The sequence below is a fragment of the Aythya fuligula genome, chromosome 1 (genome assembly GCF_009819795.1).
Source record: "Aythya fuligula isolate bAytFul2 chromosome 1, bAytFul2.pri, whole genome shotgun sequence".
NCBI classification, from domain to species: domain Eukaryota; kingdom Metazoa; phylum Chordata; class Aves; order Anseriformes; family Anatidae; genus Aythya; species Aythya fuligula.
The window spans coordinates 204,682,765-204,703,530 of NC_045559.1; the positions used below are offsets into that span (position 1 = coordinate 204,682,765).

Here is a 20,766-nt window from a genome sequence, read left to right on the forward strand (position 1 = left end):
AAGAAGAAAAAAAAGAAAGGAAAAAAAAGGTCAAAGTGTCCAAAATCCTTAGGGAGAACTGTATTTCTGGTTGCCTTTTTTTTTTTTTTTAATTTTTTTTCTTTTCGAAATGCTTTAATTGATTTTGAAACCAAAGTGATGGGTTTCAAATGCTTTTGCAATTTGATTTCTCGTCTTAGCGCAGGCCAAGCAGTGGGAGGGAAGGATGTTTAACATACCACACTCGGGGACTTTATTGAATTAAAAGCAGGAAATCCTTCAGCAAGCAGAAAACCAAAAGTTGCTCTTGTTTGCTGCAACACCAGGCAACCTTTTAACCCCACTCCCAGGGCAGCAGAGCAGTTTGCGGGTCGAGCAGAAGAGCTGCAGAAGGGCAAAGCGTGTTTTGCTTGGCTTTCCTCCTCCCAGGGAATTAGCCCATGTTTTGTATTCATCGGTTGTCAGAGGTTTTCTTCTGAGCCTCATGATCTGAACCCGCTAAGTAAGGCAAAGCCAGATTAGAGCCTCTGGGAACCGAAATCCCGAGGAGATGATAAGGGAATTGGGTGGAGGAAGAGACAGGCAGGTGAGGAATACCTGATTGGTATTATTTTTACTCTTATTTTTTAGCTTATTTTCCCATTTGGAGTTTCTGTTGAACCCCAAAAGGCTGAAATTTGTTAGACCAACCTTATCCATCCTGGACGAGGGGCACTGAATTTATCATTTCTCTTTGGGCTCATGTCTCAGACCAAAACCAAGAGCAGGAATAGTGCATGGAAATGCTGGAAGGAAACATGCTGCGTGGTTTTAGCTTTAAATAATTCTTATTTGGGGGTGAGAGCTTGGATGATCAGTGGCTTGTTCCTCAAACTGAGCACATCCTGAGCTGCAGAGTCCGAACCCAAACACAGAAACAGCCTGGGAGGGGTCTGGCTGACCCAGACCCTTCCCTTTACTTGATGTTTGTCTTCTCTTGGGTTGCATCGGAGGGGTTTTAACCCTCCAAGCAGCTCTGTGTGGTGCCAAAAAGGCCAAAGACTTCTCATCTTACGGCGTTTCACTCACAGGCAGCTCTGGTCCTTTGAGAAGACGAGAGTTTGCATTGCTCTGAGCTCCCCCTGGAGCAGCTATGAATTATTATCCCTAATGTTATATTTAACATGAGCCCAGGCACTGACCTCTTCTGGGTTATATAGGTCCCTGAGGAATCAAGGACACGTTCCAGCCTGCGAGATAAAACTGACCTCAGACGAAGCCAACTATATATATATAGCCAATGCCCTTCTCTCACCCTGCTCCTCCAGCACCGTGGTCCTCTCCGTGGGGTCTCGCATGTCCCCAGCTGCCCCACCAGCCTGCAGACAGTTCCCATGTCCTGCTCCCTATTACTCCTTGGGATTTTTATCCTGATCACCTGTTTTCTGTCTTTTCTATCTCCCAGGATAGCATCCCAGGCCAGGAGCATCCCAGGCCAGGACCACCCCACGTAGGTGCCTCTCCAGCATCACCCCGTTGGCTCCACAAAGGGAATCCCAAGATCTCCACTGGGGATCGCATCCTTTTTGTCTCTTCCCCATCAGGCTGGGGCAGGGTCACATCAACCCTGCAGATCCAATCCTTCGTGTTTGTACCAGTGCCTTGCCCATGCCAGGGACCGGACCTCACGCCCTGCTTCCTCCCCTGTCCCTCCATCTCCTCAATATCACCACATCCAACCCAAATCCTTTCCCCCAGGTACAGGTGATTTCCACCCCAGCAGCAGCACTTTGCTTCTTTTCCCATCTCATCAAGGTTTCAGCTCCTTGTCCTCACCCCTGGGGACCTCTCACATCCCCACACACCCCACGGTGTCCTTGGGGACATCCCCATCACTCCCCACCAGCACTGATCCCCATGAGGGATCCCTTGGGAAGCCCAGAAGGTCACAGCAGTGTTGCTGGGATCTGCTGGGATCCTGGCATGACCAGGAGCAAGGAAAGCAGAGGAAAACATAGGGAAAAAAAAATAAAAAAAAAATAATCTGGAGTTAGCATAAATCTTGGGTGGTGATGAGCAGCAGAAGAAAAGGGTGGGAGATAATTGCTTCTCTTTTCCAGGTGCATAAATCTGTTTTGGCACCCCTGCCTTTCATTAAGGACAAAAAAAAGTCTTTTAATAGCAAACAAGCAAGAAATCGTAGCAGGTGACCTGCTTTAGTTGACAGGATTATAATGGGATTAAAGGAGTGGTTTGAGATGTCAGTAAGGGCTCCATCCAATTTTTCCCTGTTACTGCTTGTTTTCTGGGAATAGGGCGGATTTGCAACCAGACATTCAGACAAAGAATCCCGTGGAGTGACTTTATCAGTGCTGAGCCGGGAGGAAAGGGAAAAGAATAAACCCCACACAGAGAGATATGGCCTTAGACATAATAACATCACCAGTTTAGGGGTGTCTTTTCCTTGTTATGTGCAATTTTTGCAGCTGCAGTACCAAAAGCCCTGGGTGCAGTGCATGTGTGTGTGCTTTGCAGGATGCTCCTCGTGGATGGGGAGGAGAGAGGGAGGTGAGGGGAGAAGGGGAACAAGGCAATGGTGGAAGCTATAGGACGATGTCAAGCTGATCCGAGCAGATGGCTTCCTGTCACCTCGAACTTCCACGCTGCAAAATCCCATTAAGTGCAGAGTTTAAGGAAGTTCTGGATATCAAGAAGCAGTGGCTATTTAAAGCCCTGATCACCTGCCAAACGGGGCTTTATGAGCCATGTTTCCTGTCCCAAATCACTTCTCCCATCTCCTGCCGGTGCTCTCTCCTTAGGAAATGGCCCAGTTTGTGCCACGACAAGCTCGGTGATGGGACAACATGCTCCCACGGTGTCTGAGGCATTCCCATCGCGAGGTATCTGGGATTAAATTAATTACATTATAGCAGGATTCCTGGAGCCAGGACCCACAACTGGAAGCAGGGCAACCCCCCTGGAAAAGATTTGCCCTTTATAAAGGTTTTATTTCTTTCATGTCATAGGGGACAGGCTCATTTTGTTACAGAGAGTGCCTAGCACGGTGCTGGGAGCATGAGCTTTTTGTGAACTGTGGTGCAGGAGGTGAATAAAGAGCCCAGAGCAGCTGGACACAAGAGCACCAGGCAGAGAGCAATCATTTGTTCATCAAAACAAACAATATTAAAAAATAAATTAAAAAATAAGCTAAGCAGAAATTACGACTCATCTTCCCATTTTTGCAGCCTCTCCCTGACCAAGGCATTAAGAGAGATTCCCATCTGTTATTTGAAGCAATGCTGAAAATTTTCCCTGAAGCCAGAAAACTGAAAAAAAAAAAAAAGTTTTGTTTTATAATAAAGCTCTTTATATCCTTTTAAATATCCTTGAGGAACAGACTTTTTCCAGCATGATGTTTTTCTTAGCTAGGCTGTGAATATGAAACTTGAACTAAACACAAAGGAAACAATAATTTATTTCTGCCGGGAAATATCTTCAAAAACTGGCCTGCAAAACAGGCTGGAAGTGTGACTTTTCTGCTGGGGGGTTTCAGTAGTGCTGGTTTCAATAGTGCTGGTTCAATAGTGATGGGATTTTGTTCTCTTGTTATCTTGTGTGTGTCCTTCAGGGAGAAGAAATGAAAACTCTGCTTCTGACCCACACAAATGCTGGGAAAACCAAGTCCTTCTCCCCACGCTGCATGGCCCATGTGTTACCTGTGACTAAAGGGAGGATGTGAGGTAGTCCCAGAGACAGGGGAAAACTTGGAGCCTGGCCTCCACGACTCCACCTCCAGTGAGGAGCTCTATATAAATTCGAGGTGACTGTCTTCTGGGACGTTGTATTTAGCTTTATGCTCCTCAAAGAGCTTGCACAGCTCTTCCAGGTATTTCTGGTGGACTCGATCAACTTCTTCCTCGGACGGCTTGTACTTCTTCTGCACTGGGATTGGTTTCCCAACTGGAAAGGGAGCACAAAGATTCGGTCAGGTCCCTCTGGATGCTTAGCATGCCTTATCCCAGAGGTGGGTGCCACTTTTCCAAGGACACGGTGGGCAGATCGATAGGACTGGTCGTGTCTCCTCTGGGAGACAGCACAGCCAAGGGGGTGGGAGGTGGAGGTTCAGCTCCTGCCTCTCCTGGGTCTCATCTCTCTTTGCCTCAGTTTCCCCACCTGCAGAGTTGGTTGATACCCTCTGCAAAGCTCTTTGAAGTGAAAAAAGATGCATCCCCATGCACTCCCTACAGCTACTCCTAACATCTCAATTACTTTTTTTCCAGGGCTAAACTAAATAATTTGATCGCCAGCACTGGAAAAAACCCTTCCCATCTCCCACAGTCACCAGCAGCAGGGGACAGGGAAGGCCCTGAGCTACCTCTCTTGCTCTGTGCTCTTCCCCTAATTGTGTTTGCCAAGCGGCAGAGGGCTCCGTCATCGGGTAAGAGTGCTCCTCATCAGCCTAATGAAGATCCTTTGTGATACTGCTGTAAAACCATTGAGACAATCCAACCGGGTTGTAAAACAATTAGGAGTAATTGCTGGCTGTCAAACCTGATCAGTGGGGTGAGCTCTGGCCTCTTCAAACAGCCTCTGTAATTAGGCTGATTCGCAGACCATCAACAGCGTTGAGGATCCAAGCTTGGAGTTGTTGAAAGCGGATGGAATTTCACCAAAACCAACGATTTTCTTGAGGCTTGGTATGGTCTCTGGTCAAACCAGCCCTGCTTGTTCATGGGGTTTGTTATTGGGGGTAGGTTGGGGTTTGTGGCTGCACCTGCACTCGGTGCTGAGCAAACCTGCAAACCACGTTGGTGTTGTCCTACTTGTGCTTCTGGAATCGGCTTGGAGGAAGTTCAACCCAAATCTACCACAGGGGTTCGCACCCAGGAGGTGTGCTGGGGCTGGGGTTGGCAAAATGTTTGCTCTGAGACTTTCTCATTGCAGTTCAGATGGGCTGGGTTGTGCGGCAAGACCAAGCCTGGGTCCCAGAGCAGTGTATGTAGGGACCCACGTGTTATTCTTTCTCTGGGCTATCTCATTTGCTCTGAAGATGCTCCAACACCACGTTCAGCTGAACTCATCATGTCACAGCCTCCAGAGCTGCCCACAGGCTCAGGCACTCTCCCCCAATTACATTTTTAAGATTTTCTTTGCATCTTTTGCTGGGGAATTTTGCTATCTTAGGGAAACCTTGTCCCAAAACCAGGAGCTTTTTATAAAAAGCTATGTCAAGTCTGGAAAGCCAAGATGGGTGAGCAGTTGGAGATGCTCAACAGTTTGCTAGCCCATGGCATCTTGTGCTCTCTGGCATGGTGTCCCAGCCCAAAATAAATCCCTGATCCCCTCTTTGGCCAACCTTGTGCTGGGGAGGGACTTACCAACGGTGTAGATGGGCCGGCGGTAGGGGATCAGCCCAAAGCTGTACTGGAAGATGCCTCTTGCATGGAAGAGGGGAAGGGAGACGCCCATCACCTGCTGGAGCCGGTGCTGGAGCCGCCGCAGCCAGGAGCCCTTGGGGTTTCTCACTTGCTCAAAGAGGTCGTTCTCCCCGAATGAAAAAGTGGGGACCAGCGGGGTGCTGTGGGGAGACAAACCCAACATGTGGCCATGAAGATTAACAAAACCCATCCCCAGACTCCTTCACCACCCGCTCAACTCACCAGGAACATCCCAGTGACCACCCACAGCCCAGAGCATCCCTCCTCAAGCACCCCCTGACCCCATCCCTTGCATCACCCTTGCTCGATGGCCACACGGACAAATCCCTTCCTATTCTTCAGCAGCAAGGTGTAGGATCCCGGGCGGGCATCCAGAGCCTCCTGAGCCCCACCAACGATGATGGTCAGCAGGTTCCCCCCACCTGGCCTCTGAAGCACGTGGGATGCACTCTCCTTGTCAGAGGACACAAGGCCTGGGAGGTAGAAAGGAAGAAAAAAATAACAACCTGGCTAACTGTGTTTTCCTCCCATTTTTCCCCATTATCCAGCTCTGGAGAGGTGCTCAGTGTTTATTTGCACAGTTTTCCTACGCTCTGGTAAATCTCAGCCCAGCTCTCCAGAGCGCTGCTGGATTCATGCATGGCTCTGCCCTGTTAATACATTTTTTATTTGATTTTTTTTGCTGTCTGGCCTACAAGCGAGAAACAGGGAAAAAAACATAGGAAAAAAAGTAAACTGAAAACTAGCTGCAGGGAAAATCTGTTTCAGCTTGTTGTCAGATTAAACCATGTCCCACCCTGAATCCTTCCAGAGTCAGTGAAATGTTGGCTTAAAACACAGGAATTTCAGTGCCTGTTGTTATTTAAAAGTGACATTTGGTGCAGTTTTGCCCCCCCTGATGTTATGTGCTTACAAAAATTAGAAATCTGTAATTCAGAACCAGCAAAACAATGTTGTTTTGGTTAAACAGAAAACTTAAAAAACATAAAACATACTTTTCTGTTTGGTAAACAGAAAACTAGCTATTTAACTTCAGAGAGACTTTGGGTGCCACCTCCAGTGCCCAAGTCCATGGATGGGATCAGGTTGGCCACAGATGGAGACAAACGCTCCCCTTGATCATCTCAAGCCTCCCTGGTGCTTTCACCCTTCTTTCCCTCAAAATCACCCAATTCACCCACTTTTCCCTCTGCTGTTGTGCTTACCTCCAGCCATCAGGTAGTCCCTGAGGAAGGGGACACGAAACCACATGGAGAGCATCATCAGGTGCGGGGTGATGCCCGGGAAGAGCGTGGAAAACCCTGAGGCCTCCGTGCAGAAATTGAGAAAGGCTCCCACGGCCAGCACCCCGTGGGGGTGGAATCCCATCAGGTAGTTCTGCCTGGGGTCCAGCTCCGCCGTCTTCACCAGCTGGGCACAGGGATGGGCCATGAGTTAGTGCCATCACCTTGGGGATGGAGCATTGGCTATGGCAGCGGGGCTCTCGGGGTGGGGGCCCTGGCACCCCCCATGCCTTCTGCTGGGAAAGGTCAACTGAAAAACTCCGATTTTTTTTCCCTACGATGTATTTTGTTGCCTGTTATTGTATTGTCCCCCATCCTGTGGCCCAAAATGACTGTTCCAGTGGCACAGTTCTTTAATCGTAGACTCATAAATTGGGGTTGGAAGGGGCCTTCAATGATCACCTAGCCCAACTTGATGATCTACACCTCCTACCTGATCTGGGTGCCCAAAGCCCATGCTGCTTTCATCTGGCCTCAATGCTGTTGGGAACCTCTTTTCTTTAAAACCTCCTCCTGTCCATTTTCCAATAAGGAAAAGAAATGTGCTCGGTGTGCTTCTCCCCGCCAACCCTTCAAGTGCCCCACTCCTGTCCGTAGGCAGGTTGCAGCTAATGGTGCGTGCACTTTCGTGGAAGAGAATGGGTGAGAGTCACGAGGGTCTGTTTTTAACCTTGTCACATCACGGCCAATTTCCCACCTGTCCTACAGCACTGTTGACTGTCCGTCTGTGCCTGCTGCTAATGAGGGGAGCGAGCAAACAACGGTGCCTGGGTGTAGAGGTGGGCAGAGGGGGGCTGTGGTGATGAGCCCCTGCCATGATGTGCTCATTTTTTGAGTGATTTCAGCTCGTTTCCCTCATTGTTGGCCTCCTGCCTTTTGTCCCTGAGTGAGAGAAGAGAAGAGAAGAGAAGAGAAGAGAAGAGAAGAGAAGAGAAGAGAAGAGAAGAGAAGAGAAGAGAAGAGAAGAGAAGAGAAGAGAAGAGAAGAGAAGAGAAGAGAAGAGAAGAGAAGAGAAGAGAAGAGAAGAGAAGAGAAGAGAAGAGAAGAGAAGAGAAGAGAAGAGAAGAGAAGAGAAGAGAAGAGGGAGGCTCTGTCCTAGGATTGCAGCCATGCTCCAATTTATGGGGGTGACAGCACTGTAGCTTTCAAAACCATTTTTCAAACCAGCAGCCAAGTGAGGCTTACAGGAGGAATTGCTTTGGCTACACGTAACCAAGCAATTCCTTCCCAGCTCTGTTTCTGAGTGCTCATGTTTCCTCTTGATGCTTTCCACTGAGATCACCCTGTGATGTATTTTACCTGTGGTAGTGCATACCTATTTTCAGCTGCCAGATTTTTCATATTTCTCTGCATTACCACATTATTATTATTTTTTATTTTTTATTTTTTTTAGGCTATTTATGGCCACAAACAAAGCTAAAAGCAATGCCAGTTGTTTTAGCAATGCTCCTGGATAACAGATCTGCTTCTGATACGTGAATCTTTGCATCCCTAGTGGCCTCAATGACACTAAATCTGTATCCCCACCAACCATAGCTTTGGGCCTTTAGAATCACCTATGATTTATGGGGCTTGAACCTAATCCACGTATCCAGCTCCTGGCTCTAAGCCATGAGCAATAAGAGGGTAGGAGCCTGGTTGCTCAAGGGTTGATGGATCTAGTCGATGTATCTGCAGCAGCACTGCCCACACCTGAGTGGCTTTGGTGATTTAATTGCCTCTTCCAGCTTTGTAATCCAGAGGGGAGGGAAGGTCCCCGTCCTTGTCACAGTGTCTGCTCCTGGTTTGGGCCAGAGCTTACTGAGAAACGAAGGAGCTTGAACAAGGTCAGAAAGGAAACCTGTCGCAGACAAGAGACCTGGGCAACGTCTCTTAAGCCATAGGTCGGTCCCCTGAACGCCAAACCACCCTTCTGGAAACTCTTTAATGCAGTAATTCAATCCTCCCACTTGTTTTATCCCTCTGTTTGTTCACTCCTTCCTCCTCCTGCCAGAGGTCACACACAATGGGCTGCTCCCTGTCCTCCAGGAAAGTTAATACCTGATGCCACACAGCCCACATTTTGTCTGTTCTGGCCCCAAAATGCTTAACCGGTCTGCCTGGGGGCTGCGGGGCTGGGGTTGAGGTGCAGAGGGGTGGCACTCTCCTCCTCCTCCTGGCTCCTGCCACTTCTGCACCTGCCGGATAGTGCCTGCTGCCCCGGGCTTTCTGGGTGAGTTGAGCTTTTAATCATTGCCAAAGGACTCGAGGGTGCAGCCAAGCTGGTTTGTGTGCAAACATCTAAGGGAGACAAGATCTTGGCACGGAGATTTCTTAGTAGGGCGAGACCAGTTCCTGATCCCGGTGCTGTCTGCTGGGTGCCAAGCTAATGCCTATGACCCGTGGCCCCAAGGCAAAGAGCTGCTGTTGGCTTTTAGTGGTGGGTTTGGGAGGCTTGGGTGCAGGGCAGAAAGCCTTCTCCATCCCAGATCTGCGGTTATCACGGCCCTCCCTACTCAAACTTTAATTTGGATTTGAAGGATGGGGTCTGCTTTACCCTTCCCCATGGATAAATGCTTTGATAGCTGCAATTGTTCAGTGACTTCTCGGTAGCAAACCCTCCCCTTACCCTGTCTACACAAACATGGGTCCAAGAGGTGGGTGAAACCCTGCCCCAGATCCCCCGGCTCCTACCGAGGACTGCTGAGATTTGCCCCACGTGCCATCCTCAGCCACGTTAGGGGACTGCACGCGCAGAACTGCAGCTCTGATAAGAGACCACGTAGCGGTGAGGATCTCAGGCATACTTAATTTTAAACTGGATTAGTTAAACCGTATTAACATCCCCAGTAGATGCTCTTAGCTGGAATTAAAGTGGCCTTCGTTTGGTATTTGTTTTGGATTTTTAATTCATTTTGGAGGGGAATTAAGCTAATTGGAATTAGGGCTTCTGAGTGACTGTATCAGCACAGGAGTTCAGCGCTGGTCTAACGAGGAGGTTTTAATTCACCCCTCGAGACGTGGCTGGGGGTTTTTGGGTGTCACCTGGACTGTTTTACTCCAAATGCAACAAAGTAGGAAGCTGGTGTGAAAATAAATCCCTCTCTGAGCCCAGAGGTTTACACCAGCGTGTCCTGGGGACAGAGCGATTCCCAGCCCCAAAGCCAGCCTTGTCTGTAGGGCTGGAGGGAGCCAGAAGTGGTTAAGCGGGGAATTAGAAGGAGCCAGGCTGTGATGAGCATGGGTGCTTGCAGATATTGCAGCGCTGCTATTGTATTTCTATCCCACCCTGACCCCAAACTCCACTTTCAATGATGCTATACCCATTCATCTGCTTTTAAGCAGGGTAAACTTCTGTTCAATTTTACTCTAAGCAAAGACCCAGGTGCCTTGCTGTCCACCAGGCACCTCCAAAGAGCATCTCCCATGGGAGGAGGCATGCAGCCAGTGTCTCTGCAGGATGAAACCACTGGAGGAACAAAGAAGGAGGAATTTAACCAAGAAGGGAGGTGGGCAGGTCACTTGGCTGTGCGCTGTGTTTGCCTTCTTCTCTCCTCAACCAACAGAAGGAAGCCAAATGAATAGCCAAGAGTACTCGAAATCAGAAATTATATTTAACGTCATGGGCCACGACACAAGATCCCCAGTTACACATAGTACCCTGCTCCCAGGAAAAGACAGAGAACGTTCCTGGCAAGCCCTGGTTCACGAGGGCTTGGACCTCTCCCACCCTGCAACGCCTCCTACGTACCCCAACACACAATAACCCCAGTCATGGTTTATGCAATTGTGAGAATGAATGAGCTAAGGGATGGAACCATCCCAAAGCAGAGCTCCTAGGGGTCCGCAATGTCTCCAGTGATGCGTTTTATTTCTGCAAACAGCAACGAAAAGAAAGCCAACGAGTGGCCAAGCACAACAGCAGAAGTGGAGGCTCTGCCAGGTGCTGTGGATAACCAGGTCCAGCTGGCACTTAGATAACCCCACAGCCGGTCAGAAATCTCCTGTGGCTCCTCAAGAGGGGGAAACAGCACCATGAAGACCACAGGGACCTTCTCCACACAGTAGGAACCTCTCAGGTTGCCCCAAATAAAGCCGCTGGGAGCCTGCTGGGGTTGCTGTGAATGATGACAGAACATGAAGACAAGATTTGTCTCTCTAAGTCCTCCCCTTTTTCACATTCCTGGTGCTTCTCAGAGGTTAACAATGACCTGGAGGCAGGCTGGTGACAGCAGCCTTATGCTGGCTGGAGGGGTTGGGGCTGGGGAGAAGAAGCAGTGAAGGTGTGCGATTTCTTGGCCACATGATGAAGGAATTTGTTCTTATTTTAGCACTGGGTGTATTCTTCATGATAAAGGGGTCACAATGATAACAGATGATCCTTCTGGTGGAGAAGGAGAGGTGTGAATGGAGATGAGGGTTTGGGCAGAGACCTGGCAGTGGCAGGCACATTACTGCCTGTTTATTGAGCACAGCATAGGTAGGGCCAGCCACGGTATCCAAAATCTCTATGGAGGAACCATCAACCCCCAGCAGGCATCACCGATACCTGCTCAACCACGGACTGCCCGGAGAGATTCATTTTGGGATATTTCCCCCCCTTCTAAGACTCAGCTGAGCCCAACATGTACTGCAGTCATATCGTGTGGTTATGGAAAGGAAAGGGAAGGGAAGGGAAGGGAAGGGAAAAGGGAAGGGAAGAGAAGGGAAGGGAAGAGAAGAGAAGAGAAGAGAAGAGAAGTTGAAATACAGGGGGATGAAGCAGAAATAATCTTTCTGGGCAAGGTCTTGGGCACTCCCCTGGATTTTCCACGCTTTATTTCTCACCTGCCTTTTAAAATCACCCCAAATCATTCGGATCCTGCCTGACCCTATTATCGCCAATCCCCTAACTAAAATAGGCTGAGCTCCAAGGAGCAAAACCGAGCAGCAAAGCGTTTTTGTTTTTTGTTTTGTGTTTTTTTTTTTTTTTTTTTCTTCTGCACGGGTAGGATCGGCAGAGGGTGCTCCTCGCCCGCGCTCGCAGCCTGCAGGCTCCTGCGTGGCAGACGCTTGCTGCAGCAAAGTGCGACTTCTCTCTGCCTTAATCCCCAGAAAACAGATGCTCGTCCCAACCTCTCTTCCCTTCCGCAGCCGTCAACATGCCCCGAGATCCTGTAAAAGCAGCGTTTAAATCCCCTCCTTGAAATACCAGAGGGCAGAGCGGCGCAGGCAGCTCTTGCTGCCTCCCCACCTCCAAACCCTGACACTTGACCAGGGATTGGGGAGGATTAGGAGCCACGTTTAATCTTCCCAGAATACCTAATCCTCATGGGGCTGAACGAACTCAATCTACGCACAAACACAGCCCACGGTGCTGGGTGCCCCCCAAATCCCGCTCCCAATTTATTCCCATTCTTGCTGTTTTTTTTTGGGCAGGGTGGAGCGTGAGGCTGGGTGTGCTCAAACTAAACTCAGGTCCTTGTGAAAGTGGTGTATGGGATGGGAAAAAAAAAAAAAAAAATCTTTACAGTGCTTAATTTCCACGCTGCTAGGAGCAAATCAGCCCATGCTTGGAGGTATGAAATGAAATGTCAGTCACACAAGGAAAAAAGCAAATTTGGGGAAAAAAAAAAAAGCTAGGAGGTGGGGTATGAAACAAGGCAAGTTTTCCACCGTGCTTTTTTGGACCCTCTGTGACTTCTATACCAGCAAGGACAAAGGCTCCTCCAACCATCCCTGGGGGTGTTCAAGGAGAGGTTGGACGTGGTGCTTGGGGACAGGGTTTGGTGGTGACATTGGTGGTAGGGGGGTGGTTGGACCAGATGATCTTGGAGGGCTTTTCCAACCCTAATGATTCCGTGATCCTATGAAACCCTGCCTGACTGCACCCAGAACCAGAGAGCTGCAGCCAAAACCAGTAGCCATGCTCCCTCTGCTGGTCTTTCCTCCTGGCTGTGCCACCCAGGGAGGGAAGGACAGACGGACAGCCCCAGGAGGGGCTGTACACGGCCAGAAGAGGTGTCTCTGGGCTCAGGTAGCAGCTATGTGTTGGCAGAGAGGTTGGTCTGACACTGCTCAAACTGAGGCTTAATGGCCAGAAACAAACGACAGAATATATATTAAATATAGCCATGTGGATAGCTCACAGCAATTCTAACCTTAAAATAATTACTCAGGAACCCATTTGGGGTTTCCTATTAAATGCTGCAATGCACTATGTGTCCCTTATGGTAAAACCCATCAGGAGCTCTCCTAGCTTGGGTTCCCATCCCTCCCCAGGAGACTCTGATGTACTTTTGGGGGGCTGGCCTTGCGGCTTAACCAAAAACCCTTAAATCACTGCAAAAGCTCCCAATAAGGGCCCTGGAAAAGGGCCTGGACAAGCCTGGCTAGCATTTGCCAGCTTCCAGCACAAAATTAAATCATCTCCAGCAGTGAGGACAGAGGTGATGGTCCAGTTAAGCCCAGCACATCTATTTCTACCAGTTGTACCCCGATCTGGTGAGAGGCGATCCCTGTTTGCACACTTCCACTAACTGGACACAGTCACAGCCTTTTGCTTCTTCACCTGCACCACCCCAAGAGTCATACCAGGATGGGATGAAAATTAAAATGAGGGGTGGTGGAACAAAGGAGAAATCAAAAAGCTCTGCTTTTCCTGGCGCAACATTTGATTTTGGAGTATTCTGGAGGTGCTTCCTCCAGAACAGAGTGGTGTTTCCACTCTGATGACAAGGAGCAATGTTTGCTGGGACACGCCGTCTGTGTAACAGGGTGACAAAGCCCACATTTTGCCTGCAGCACTGGGATCAGTATGCTACTGAACTGTGACTGGCAAAAAGGGGTGACATGACATCAAAAGACACACCTTAGGCACCATCATTTTGGTGGCAGATATGCCCAAGTGAGTTGCTATAATACAAGCATGCATTGGATCCATTCAGAAATGGTAAGAGAGATCCAGACAGACCCCATCTATTTGTTGTTGTTGTTGTTGTTGTTGTTGTTGTTGTTGTTGTTGTTCAGCCCTTATTTCTGCCCTGAATTAACCTCCTTACTTTCAGGGCTTGCTTTATCATGTGTCTTTCAAGAAAGGGCAGTGGCAGCAGCAGTCCAGTCCAAGCATTATAGAGGATGTGCACTAAAAGATGCCTTCCAGAGAAAAAATCCCTGTATGGCAAGTCACAAGCTGCAAGGGAGATGTGGACATTGGACAGTGCTGACTTTGGCACTCGGCTGCAATGTTTCCTCTAGGGAATTATCTTTTAAATTCCCAGAGTAAAGCGTGGCTTGATTTACCCTGAAAACACTCTCCCTTGCATAGCCCATGCTGGTGCCTTGCTCAGCTACGCACAGACCTGTGATGGCTCAGAGGAAGGACTTCATCATGGTCCATGCATTTGTGTCATGCCAGGGGGAAACTAAATAAAGACTGAGGGTAAAAGCCTGCCACATGCACTAAAGTAAGTCAGGAAATATGAAAATCCCTTTCAGAGAAATGGCATCTCTGTGATACTGCCCAGGACAACTCTGCTTTGACCATCCAGCCTCTTCTCCAGTAGAGAAGGCTGATCTTGCAGGCTTTGGTCAAAATATGTCTCTACGTCCACTGGGTAAGTGCTGGGCACAGAAGAGCAGATGAATTGCAATATATCATGGGAAATGGGCCGGGGGAGATGTCCCCATCTGCTGGAACGCAGCAAGGTTAAATGGGTGCGTAAAAGGTGATTAAAGGATGTGATTGGGATGATATTGGGTCATGAAGTCATTCGGAGAGCTGGGAGGACAATTTTGGCCTCCTGCCTTCATCGCTGACCTCCAAACACCTCCTCCCCATGCCACCTCCAAGCACAAAGGAGGTCCTGAGGCTGGCCCTTAGAGGTTGGTCCCCAAAATCGCTAAAAGCCAAAGGGATCGGCAGCACTCACCGTGACGGGGAAATAGTCCCTCATGTATCTCCAGACGATGCTGTTCCGTAAGAGCTGGCTCCGTCTCCCTCCTCTGCTGGGTGCTTCCCTGTCCGTGAGCCACCACGCGGCGTAGAGGGCACTGAGCAGCCAAAAACGTGTGAACAGGAGGCCGATGAAGAGAGCTACGCAGCACTGTGCTGGGAGGAGAGAGGGAAAAGCAGCGGTGAGTTGGGGGGATGAGTTAGGTGGGAACGGTTAGGAATGGTTCTCCTGAAGGGACTCAGTCTGTTTGGCCCTCACATGGAGCCCAAGCTTGAGCTGAGCTCAGTTCTGGATTATTTTATCATTGTAAGGCACCTTTGATACAAAGAGATGTTGTTTTATTTTTCCTATCTGCCCCAGGAACTGCAGAGCAGCTTAACCCCAGTCCTCGCAGAGCCATCTATTTCTCCAAATTTCTCCATCTCTTTCCCCCTCTTCCCTCCAGACTGATGGACTTCTGTCTGCAGAAGGTCTTGCAGACCCCATCTCCATTCCTTTGCTCCAACCTCTGCCGTATTAATGTCTGTGTTTTATCCCAATGCTCCTGTTAACATCCCCAGATGGTACCTGGCATTTTGGGATGGCAGCAAACCAGGGCACCGTGTTCTGTCTGCACAACCCTGACCACTTTGTCCTGAGCCACAGTTTCCTCATTTTGAATTACTGTCCACGATTATTTCATTTTTATCTTCCCATGTATGAGAGTTTACTTTTTATTGATTTTTTCTTTCTTATTGATTCTGGACCTTTTCCTCCACTTCTTGGGCTCACTTTAAGCCCCAATCTTGGCCTGCAGAGGATTTTCAGTCCTTTCAGCTTGGTGTCATCACAGATTTTATAAGCATGCTCTACTTCATTCCCCAACTCATTAATGACTTGGGACTTTCCCAAGTCATTAAAGACCTTCCTGCGTTGCTTCCAGTCAGTGCTCAGCGTTGTCCTCTACCTCCTGCCTCCCTCTCACCCTGCGTTTTGGCAGGAAAACAAGAGAAGAAAAGTCTGTGTGCCAACAAGCATCGTTTGGCATATCAAATCCCACCCGAGCCCAGCACTGGGTGTCTGCACAGAAACTGGGAAGCACTGGTGACCACTGGGTAAAGCAGATACCCTGCAAAGTGCCTGGGAAATAGCAGAGCTGTGTCCTCTCCACGTGTCCCCCTGGAAGCCTTGGTGGCCCTGTCCATTAGGGTGCTGTCTGAGAAGGGAAAGACTGAGCAAAAATAATGTATTTGCCTTCCCCAGCTCATGGATTACACCATGGGTGGTGTGTTCTGTGTTTTGTTCTACCAGAAAATAGGTATATGACGCTATATATTGAGGTCTCCTTTTAATTCCTTGTTGCTTTTACTATGAAGGGACCAAGGGACGAGCCTCAATGCAGTTTTCTCTAAAAAAAAAATGTGTTTTTCTATGATGCTGTCCCTGATGCCTGACCTCTTTCAGGTTTTGGGAGCATTTCACGTGTTCTCGGTGGAAGAGAATATCTTGATAAGGATAAGTAGATTTGGTCTGCAGTCTATTTTTGTCGTAAGTCGCCCTGATCCCAGAGCTTTGTGTGTTCGAACAAATAAACGCCACTTTTTTTAAAGTGCTGGCATGATGGTACTGATAATTCCTACTGGGAAAAAAAATAATAATAATAAAAAAAAAGGAATAATCTAACAGGATCCTAAACCTTCTTAAAGCTGAAATGGGATTTCATGTCCTCATGCAGGCAGGAGCACTGCAGGGAGCAGTGTTTGAATGGGAAGGCAAAAGCAAGCACCTGGGTGCAGAGCACGGGGAAGCACTGCAGAGCTCTGCACAGTTCCTCAAAGCTCCAGGTCGGGACAAACTGCTGCTGCTGGTGCCACTCCTTTGAAAAGTCACAACCACAATCTTGATAACTCTCAAGGAAAACAGCATCCAACATAAAAGGAAGCTCCAAGGTCCAGACGACGCACAAGCGCTGCTCGGGGAGGTCGCAGGCTGTGCTGCACCTACCAGCCAGGTCATCACATCTGCTGCAAAGCTGTGCAATGCCTGATTCTCCTTTTATCACGCCGTGCAAAGCTCAAGGTATGCCCTGCACGGTGGAGGAGTGGCTGCGGTCCAGCTCCAGGCACTTATCGTCCAAGTTCAGCTTTATCTTGCAGCATATAGTAATTAATTTCTCCCTCGGTTCATCTGTGATGCAACGTTTTTTGGCAGGGCGGGATTTGCACGCGGTGACCTTCACTCAATATTAAGTGCTTGTAAAATCTGATGGCGTTCTGCTTGCTGCAAGAGAAGCACCCATTCCTGCGCCAGCACGGACCCGACTTGCTAACAGACACTCGTGTGTCCTCTCCTCAAACTCTTCAACAGGAGCAGAGCATCCCCGATCCACAAGGCACTGAAAAATAACATCCCATGGGAGAAAGGGCCAAATCCTGCAACCATTTGAGTTAAGGGCTAGAGATAAGGATCGTGCTGCAGGACCGAGATTTGTTTAGGTTTCTACAGATCCCCAGGCTTTCCTGACTCAAGGAAGATGAGGAAATCCACGGGTTTCTTGCCTGCCCTTCCCTCAACCAGCAGCCACTTCAGAGCTGCGCAGATGACAGCCGTATTTTCCTTGGCATCTGCTTTCCTACAAACAACTGTCATTTTCTGGGCTCCCTGCCAGGCGTACACTTTAAAGGATATAACGAACATGGCATTAGGCCCTCGGCCAGGGAATCTCAGCAGATATCTCCCTTCTGGGGCCAAACTGCAGCCGACATACCACCCGCCGTGCCCACGCAGCAGTCCAAAAAGGGCCATCAGGTCTCAGGAAAGCTTCTGGAAGCGATGGCAGCCTGCATGGTGATGGGGATGGGGAGAAACCTGCAAGTCCCCAGTTCACTGGAAACCAGTCTTTGAGCCCCAACAGGTGCCAGGGATCCCAAGGATGGGGACTGCAGGTGCATGAGGCACACACGTGGCACTGGGATGTGGTTATAACATTGCCTTTATATTATTTTTTAAGGGAAAGGGAGGGGAATATTATTTCCAGTATTCGGCCATAGCATCCCTACAATACCCACCTCTCTGCCCCATAGTCCCCTTGTTTCCCAGCCCCAAGCTCCAACCTTTCAGGCCGCCTGGCTTATGTCTTTATGAGACTTTCGAGGAAGGCATCGTCACGGGTCTGAGGGCACCGTGTCCTTGCAATCACATCAGTTTGGTTATCTGGAAATGGCCAGATAATCCTAGGCTGGGCCGAGACTGTCTACAGCCCTATCTGCACTGCCATGGAAAGCGAGGAGACACCCCTTCAACCTAAAACCAAAGGGCCCTTGGCAAGGAGAGCGCCATACAGACCCTAAACCTCACATTTTCTGTTCAGGCCAGGCGCCAGGAGGTTTCTCTGCCCTTGTCCATGGTGAGGTGTGTGGATATTTTGTTCTCCAGGACCTGGCACCTCACATCTCCATGGCCAGAGGGGAGGCAGCAAAGAGAAGGCACATCCACATGGACCTGATGGCCTTCTTGGCTCCCCTTGCAGGCCGGGCACTTTACTGAGAAGGTTTCCCTCAAAGAAAGGGGCCTCCTGAAGGAAAAATTAAGTTTTTGGTGGTGGGCATCCTGGGTTAAGTAGATTTAATGTGAGCTGCAAGTCCCTCTCCAAAGGGAACCAAAAACCAGAGGAGGATGCTCTGCAGGGTTTATCTGCTGAGCAGAGGGGTGCAGAGGTTTCAGGATGCATCTCCAAAGGGAGATGAGATGCTACAGAGGTGGAAAAGAACTGGATGGAAAAGGTCTGGGCATGCACTGCTGCTGGCTTGGCAGAGAGGTGAACCCTGCTGCACCAAAACCATGGGTATGCCACATATAACACACATATGTGCCATGGGCTCCACGTGAGCCCTGAGCTATAAGCACATGGAAGACTTTTTTGGCCAAGTCGACACAGGAACCACCTCCCATTAAAGAGCTGTTGGGCCCGACACTGCTGCTCACCCAGAATTTGCTCATTCAGCCTCAAATAAGGGGAACAGCTGCCTTCAGAAAGAGATTTTGGGCATCGCAGCAGCCCCAGAGCAGGTCAGACTCATGCTGCAGCTGCCAGGAGGATTTGCAAGATGCTCGTTGTGGTCCTCAGTGCCAGCCCAGAGCTCTCAGCACAGACGAGCCGAGGCTGTGGGCTACTCTCAGCCACCAAGGGGCTGACACACGCTGGCACTGCATGCCCTTTGAGCCAGCTTCACCGACTGGAAGGGTTCAAAGGCTGGCTGTGCTGTGCTGGCTCTGGAAAGACAGCGGGCACAGGACTCCTGCCCCTGCCAGGGGCTGGTTAGAGTGATGGCGTTAGCTGGATAGCGTGATGGGTTAGCGTTACCCATCCTTGCACCATGAAATCCCCTTCCAGCAACCATCAGCATCCAAAATAGACGCGGAGAAGGAGAAACGAGCCCCTCGTGGGGATGCATTTGCACAGCCATGGCAACTGCAGCCCACGGCGGTGCAGCCGAAGGGTGATCTCCAGCCAAAGGGCTGCAGAAATGTCTGGCAGCAGGCGGCTGTGTGTTTTCGAGAGCCCTTTTCTGGCTGCAGAAGGAAGCATGGCTCTGTCTCAGTGAGGGAGGAGCAGATGGTGGTCCTGCCCTGCTCAAGGAGGAGCTGATCTCTGTGCCTGGGGGTTAAAAAACCTCCAAGATCATCAGGTCCAACCATCCCCCTACCAAAGTCACCCGCTAAACCATGCCCTAAGCACCACATCTTCACCTGGAGCAAGCCATGTTTTCCTGCAGGAGGTAGAATCTGTTTCGAGCAGATCCATGCTACCCTCTGACCACAAAGGGTTTCTCCTTTCTGCCCATCTTTTGGCTTTCAGCTGGCTCCAGCAGTCATCTCCATCACTGAAAAGCCAAGTGCCAGCCTGCTCCTGGTACCAAGGAGGGGCAAACCTACCGTGCAAGTTGTTTTGCTGGAAAATAATCATTAATACTCCTTAAGCCCTGGCTGCATCCATGCTGGAACAAAGGGACATGTTTCTGCATCCCTTAACATCACGGCCACATCTCCACTGCCTCCTATCCCTGCCAGGCACCATGGAAGGAAACCTGGGGACAGGGGTAGGGAAAGAGCCAAAATGCACCCCAAAATGTCCCCAGTCTGGTTGATCACATCCAGGGCTTCATGTTCCTTTCCAGATCTTTCCCAACATCCACATCTCCTTCTGCAGAGTGGTTTCCAGTGTAGAATCTCGTAGAGTGTTGCTCAGCAGGGGCCAAGCCTTTGCCACAAAGCAGGCAAGCAGCCACACCACCTGGACCAGTATGGTCGGACCAGGAGGTCTTGGAGGTCTTTTCCAACCTTACTGATTCTCTGATTGCCTGGTCCATCCTATCCATAACTGCACATCTCTCATTTCCAACAGCAACCGATGCCCTCCACAAAGCAGCGAGTTTGTCAGGGGCCCATGTTGCTGCTGTGTTTCCTCTCCAATCTGCCTGGATTTTCCCCCAAACCTGCCCTTTTGGGGTAGGCAGCAGGGTCTGCACAAAGTGGGGTTTCAGTTCCCAGGGTTGCAAAGTGGAGTCCCCGTGTTCTTCCCATCACACCACCCCTCGGGCAGAGGAATGTCATTTCTCATGACTAATGTCATTTCTCATGACTAATGCTGAGTGGGGAAGCACTTTAGACCAGGAAAACATGAAACCCAAGGAGCAGGAGAAGCTGAAACCCCCACAAGGCTGCATAAGACCTGAAGATATACCCAAGCACAGACACACAGCCTGGGGCCACCCTGCTGTGATCGGTGGTGGGGAGAGACAAAAATGGTGAGGAGAAAGGAGAAGCTTTGGTGAGACGGAGCCACCCATGCTGAAAGACAGAAGCATGTGTGTAGCATCTCCTGCTAGCCACTGGCCCTAACATGGCTTGCGAATCACTGCAGGCTCCCTAAATGCCCCTCTAATGCCTCTCTCCTTCAATCCCAGACCCTCAGTCTTCTTGGGTTGGGGAAAAACCTGCTCTGGTTCCTCAGAGAGGGAAAAGTAGCTGCCTCTTACCTAGACCCAGGAAGCTGAAGACCCACTGGACCACCGACGCGGTCTGAAGCCTTCTCTGCAGCGGCAGAGAGAGCGGAGCGAACTCGATCTTCATCTTGGCTCTGCGTGTGCACCTCAGAAGGAGAAGGAAGCTCGGCAAGTGGCGAATGCAAAGTGC

The 20,766-nt window shown here is 49.7% G+C and overlaps 1 protein-coding gene across 1 annotated transcript; it reads right to left on the bottom strand.

Moving 5' to 3' along the window:
* Positions 1-3,763: 3,763 nt before the first annotated feature.
* Positions 3,764-20,703, bottom strand: MOGAT2 (monoacylglycerol O-acyltransferase 2). The gene is made up of 6 exons (XM_032207360.1): positions 20,610-20,703; positions 14,569-14,747; positions 6,602-6,806; positions 5,695-5,869; positions 5,337-5,536; positions 3,764-3,918 (listed from the first exon to the last, which is right to left on the bottom strand). Exons 1-6 carry the CDS (start codon positions 20,701-20,703, stop codon positions 3,764-3,766), a joined length of 1,008 nt encoding a protein of 335 aa, XP_032063251.1.
* Between the last annotated feature and the right edge of the window lie 63 nt (positions 20,704-20,766).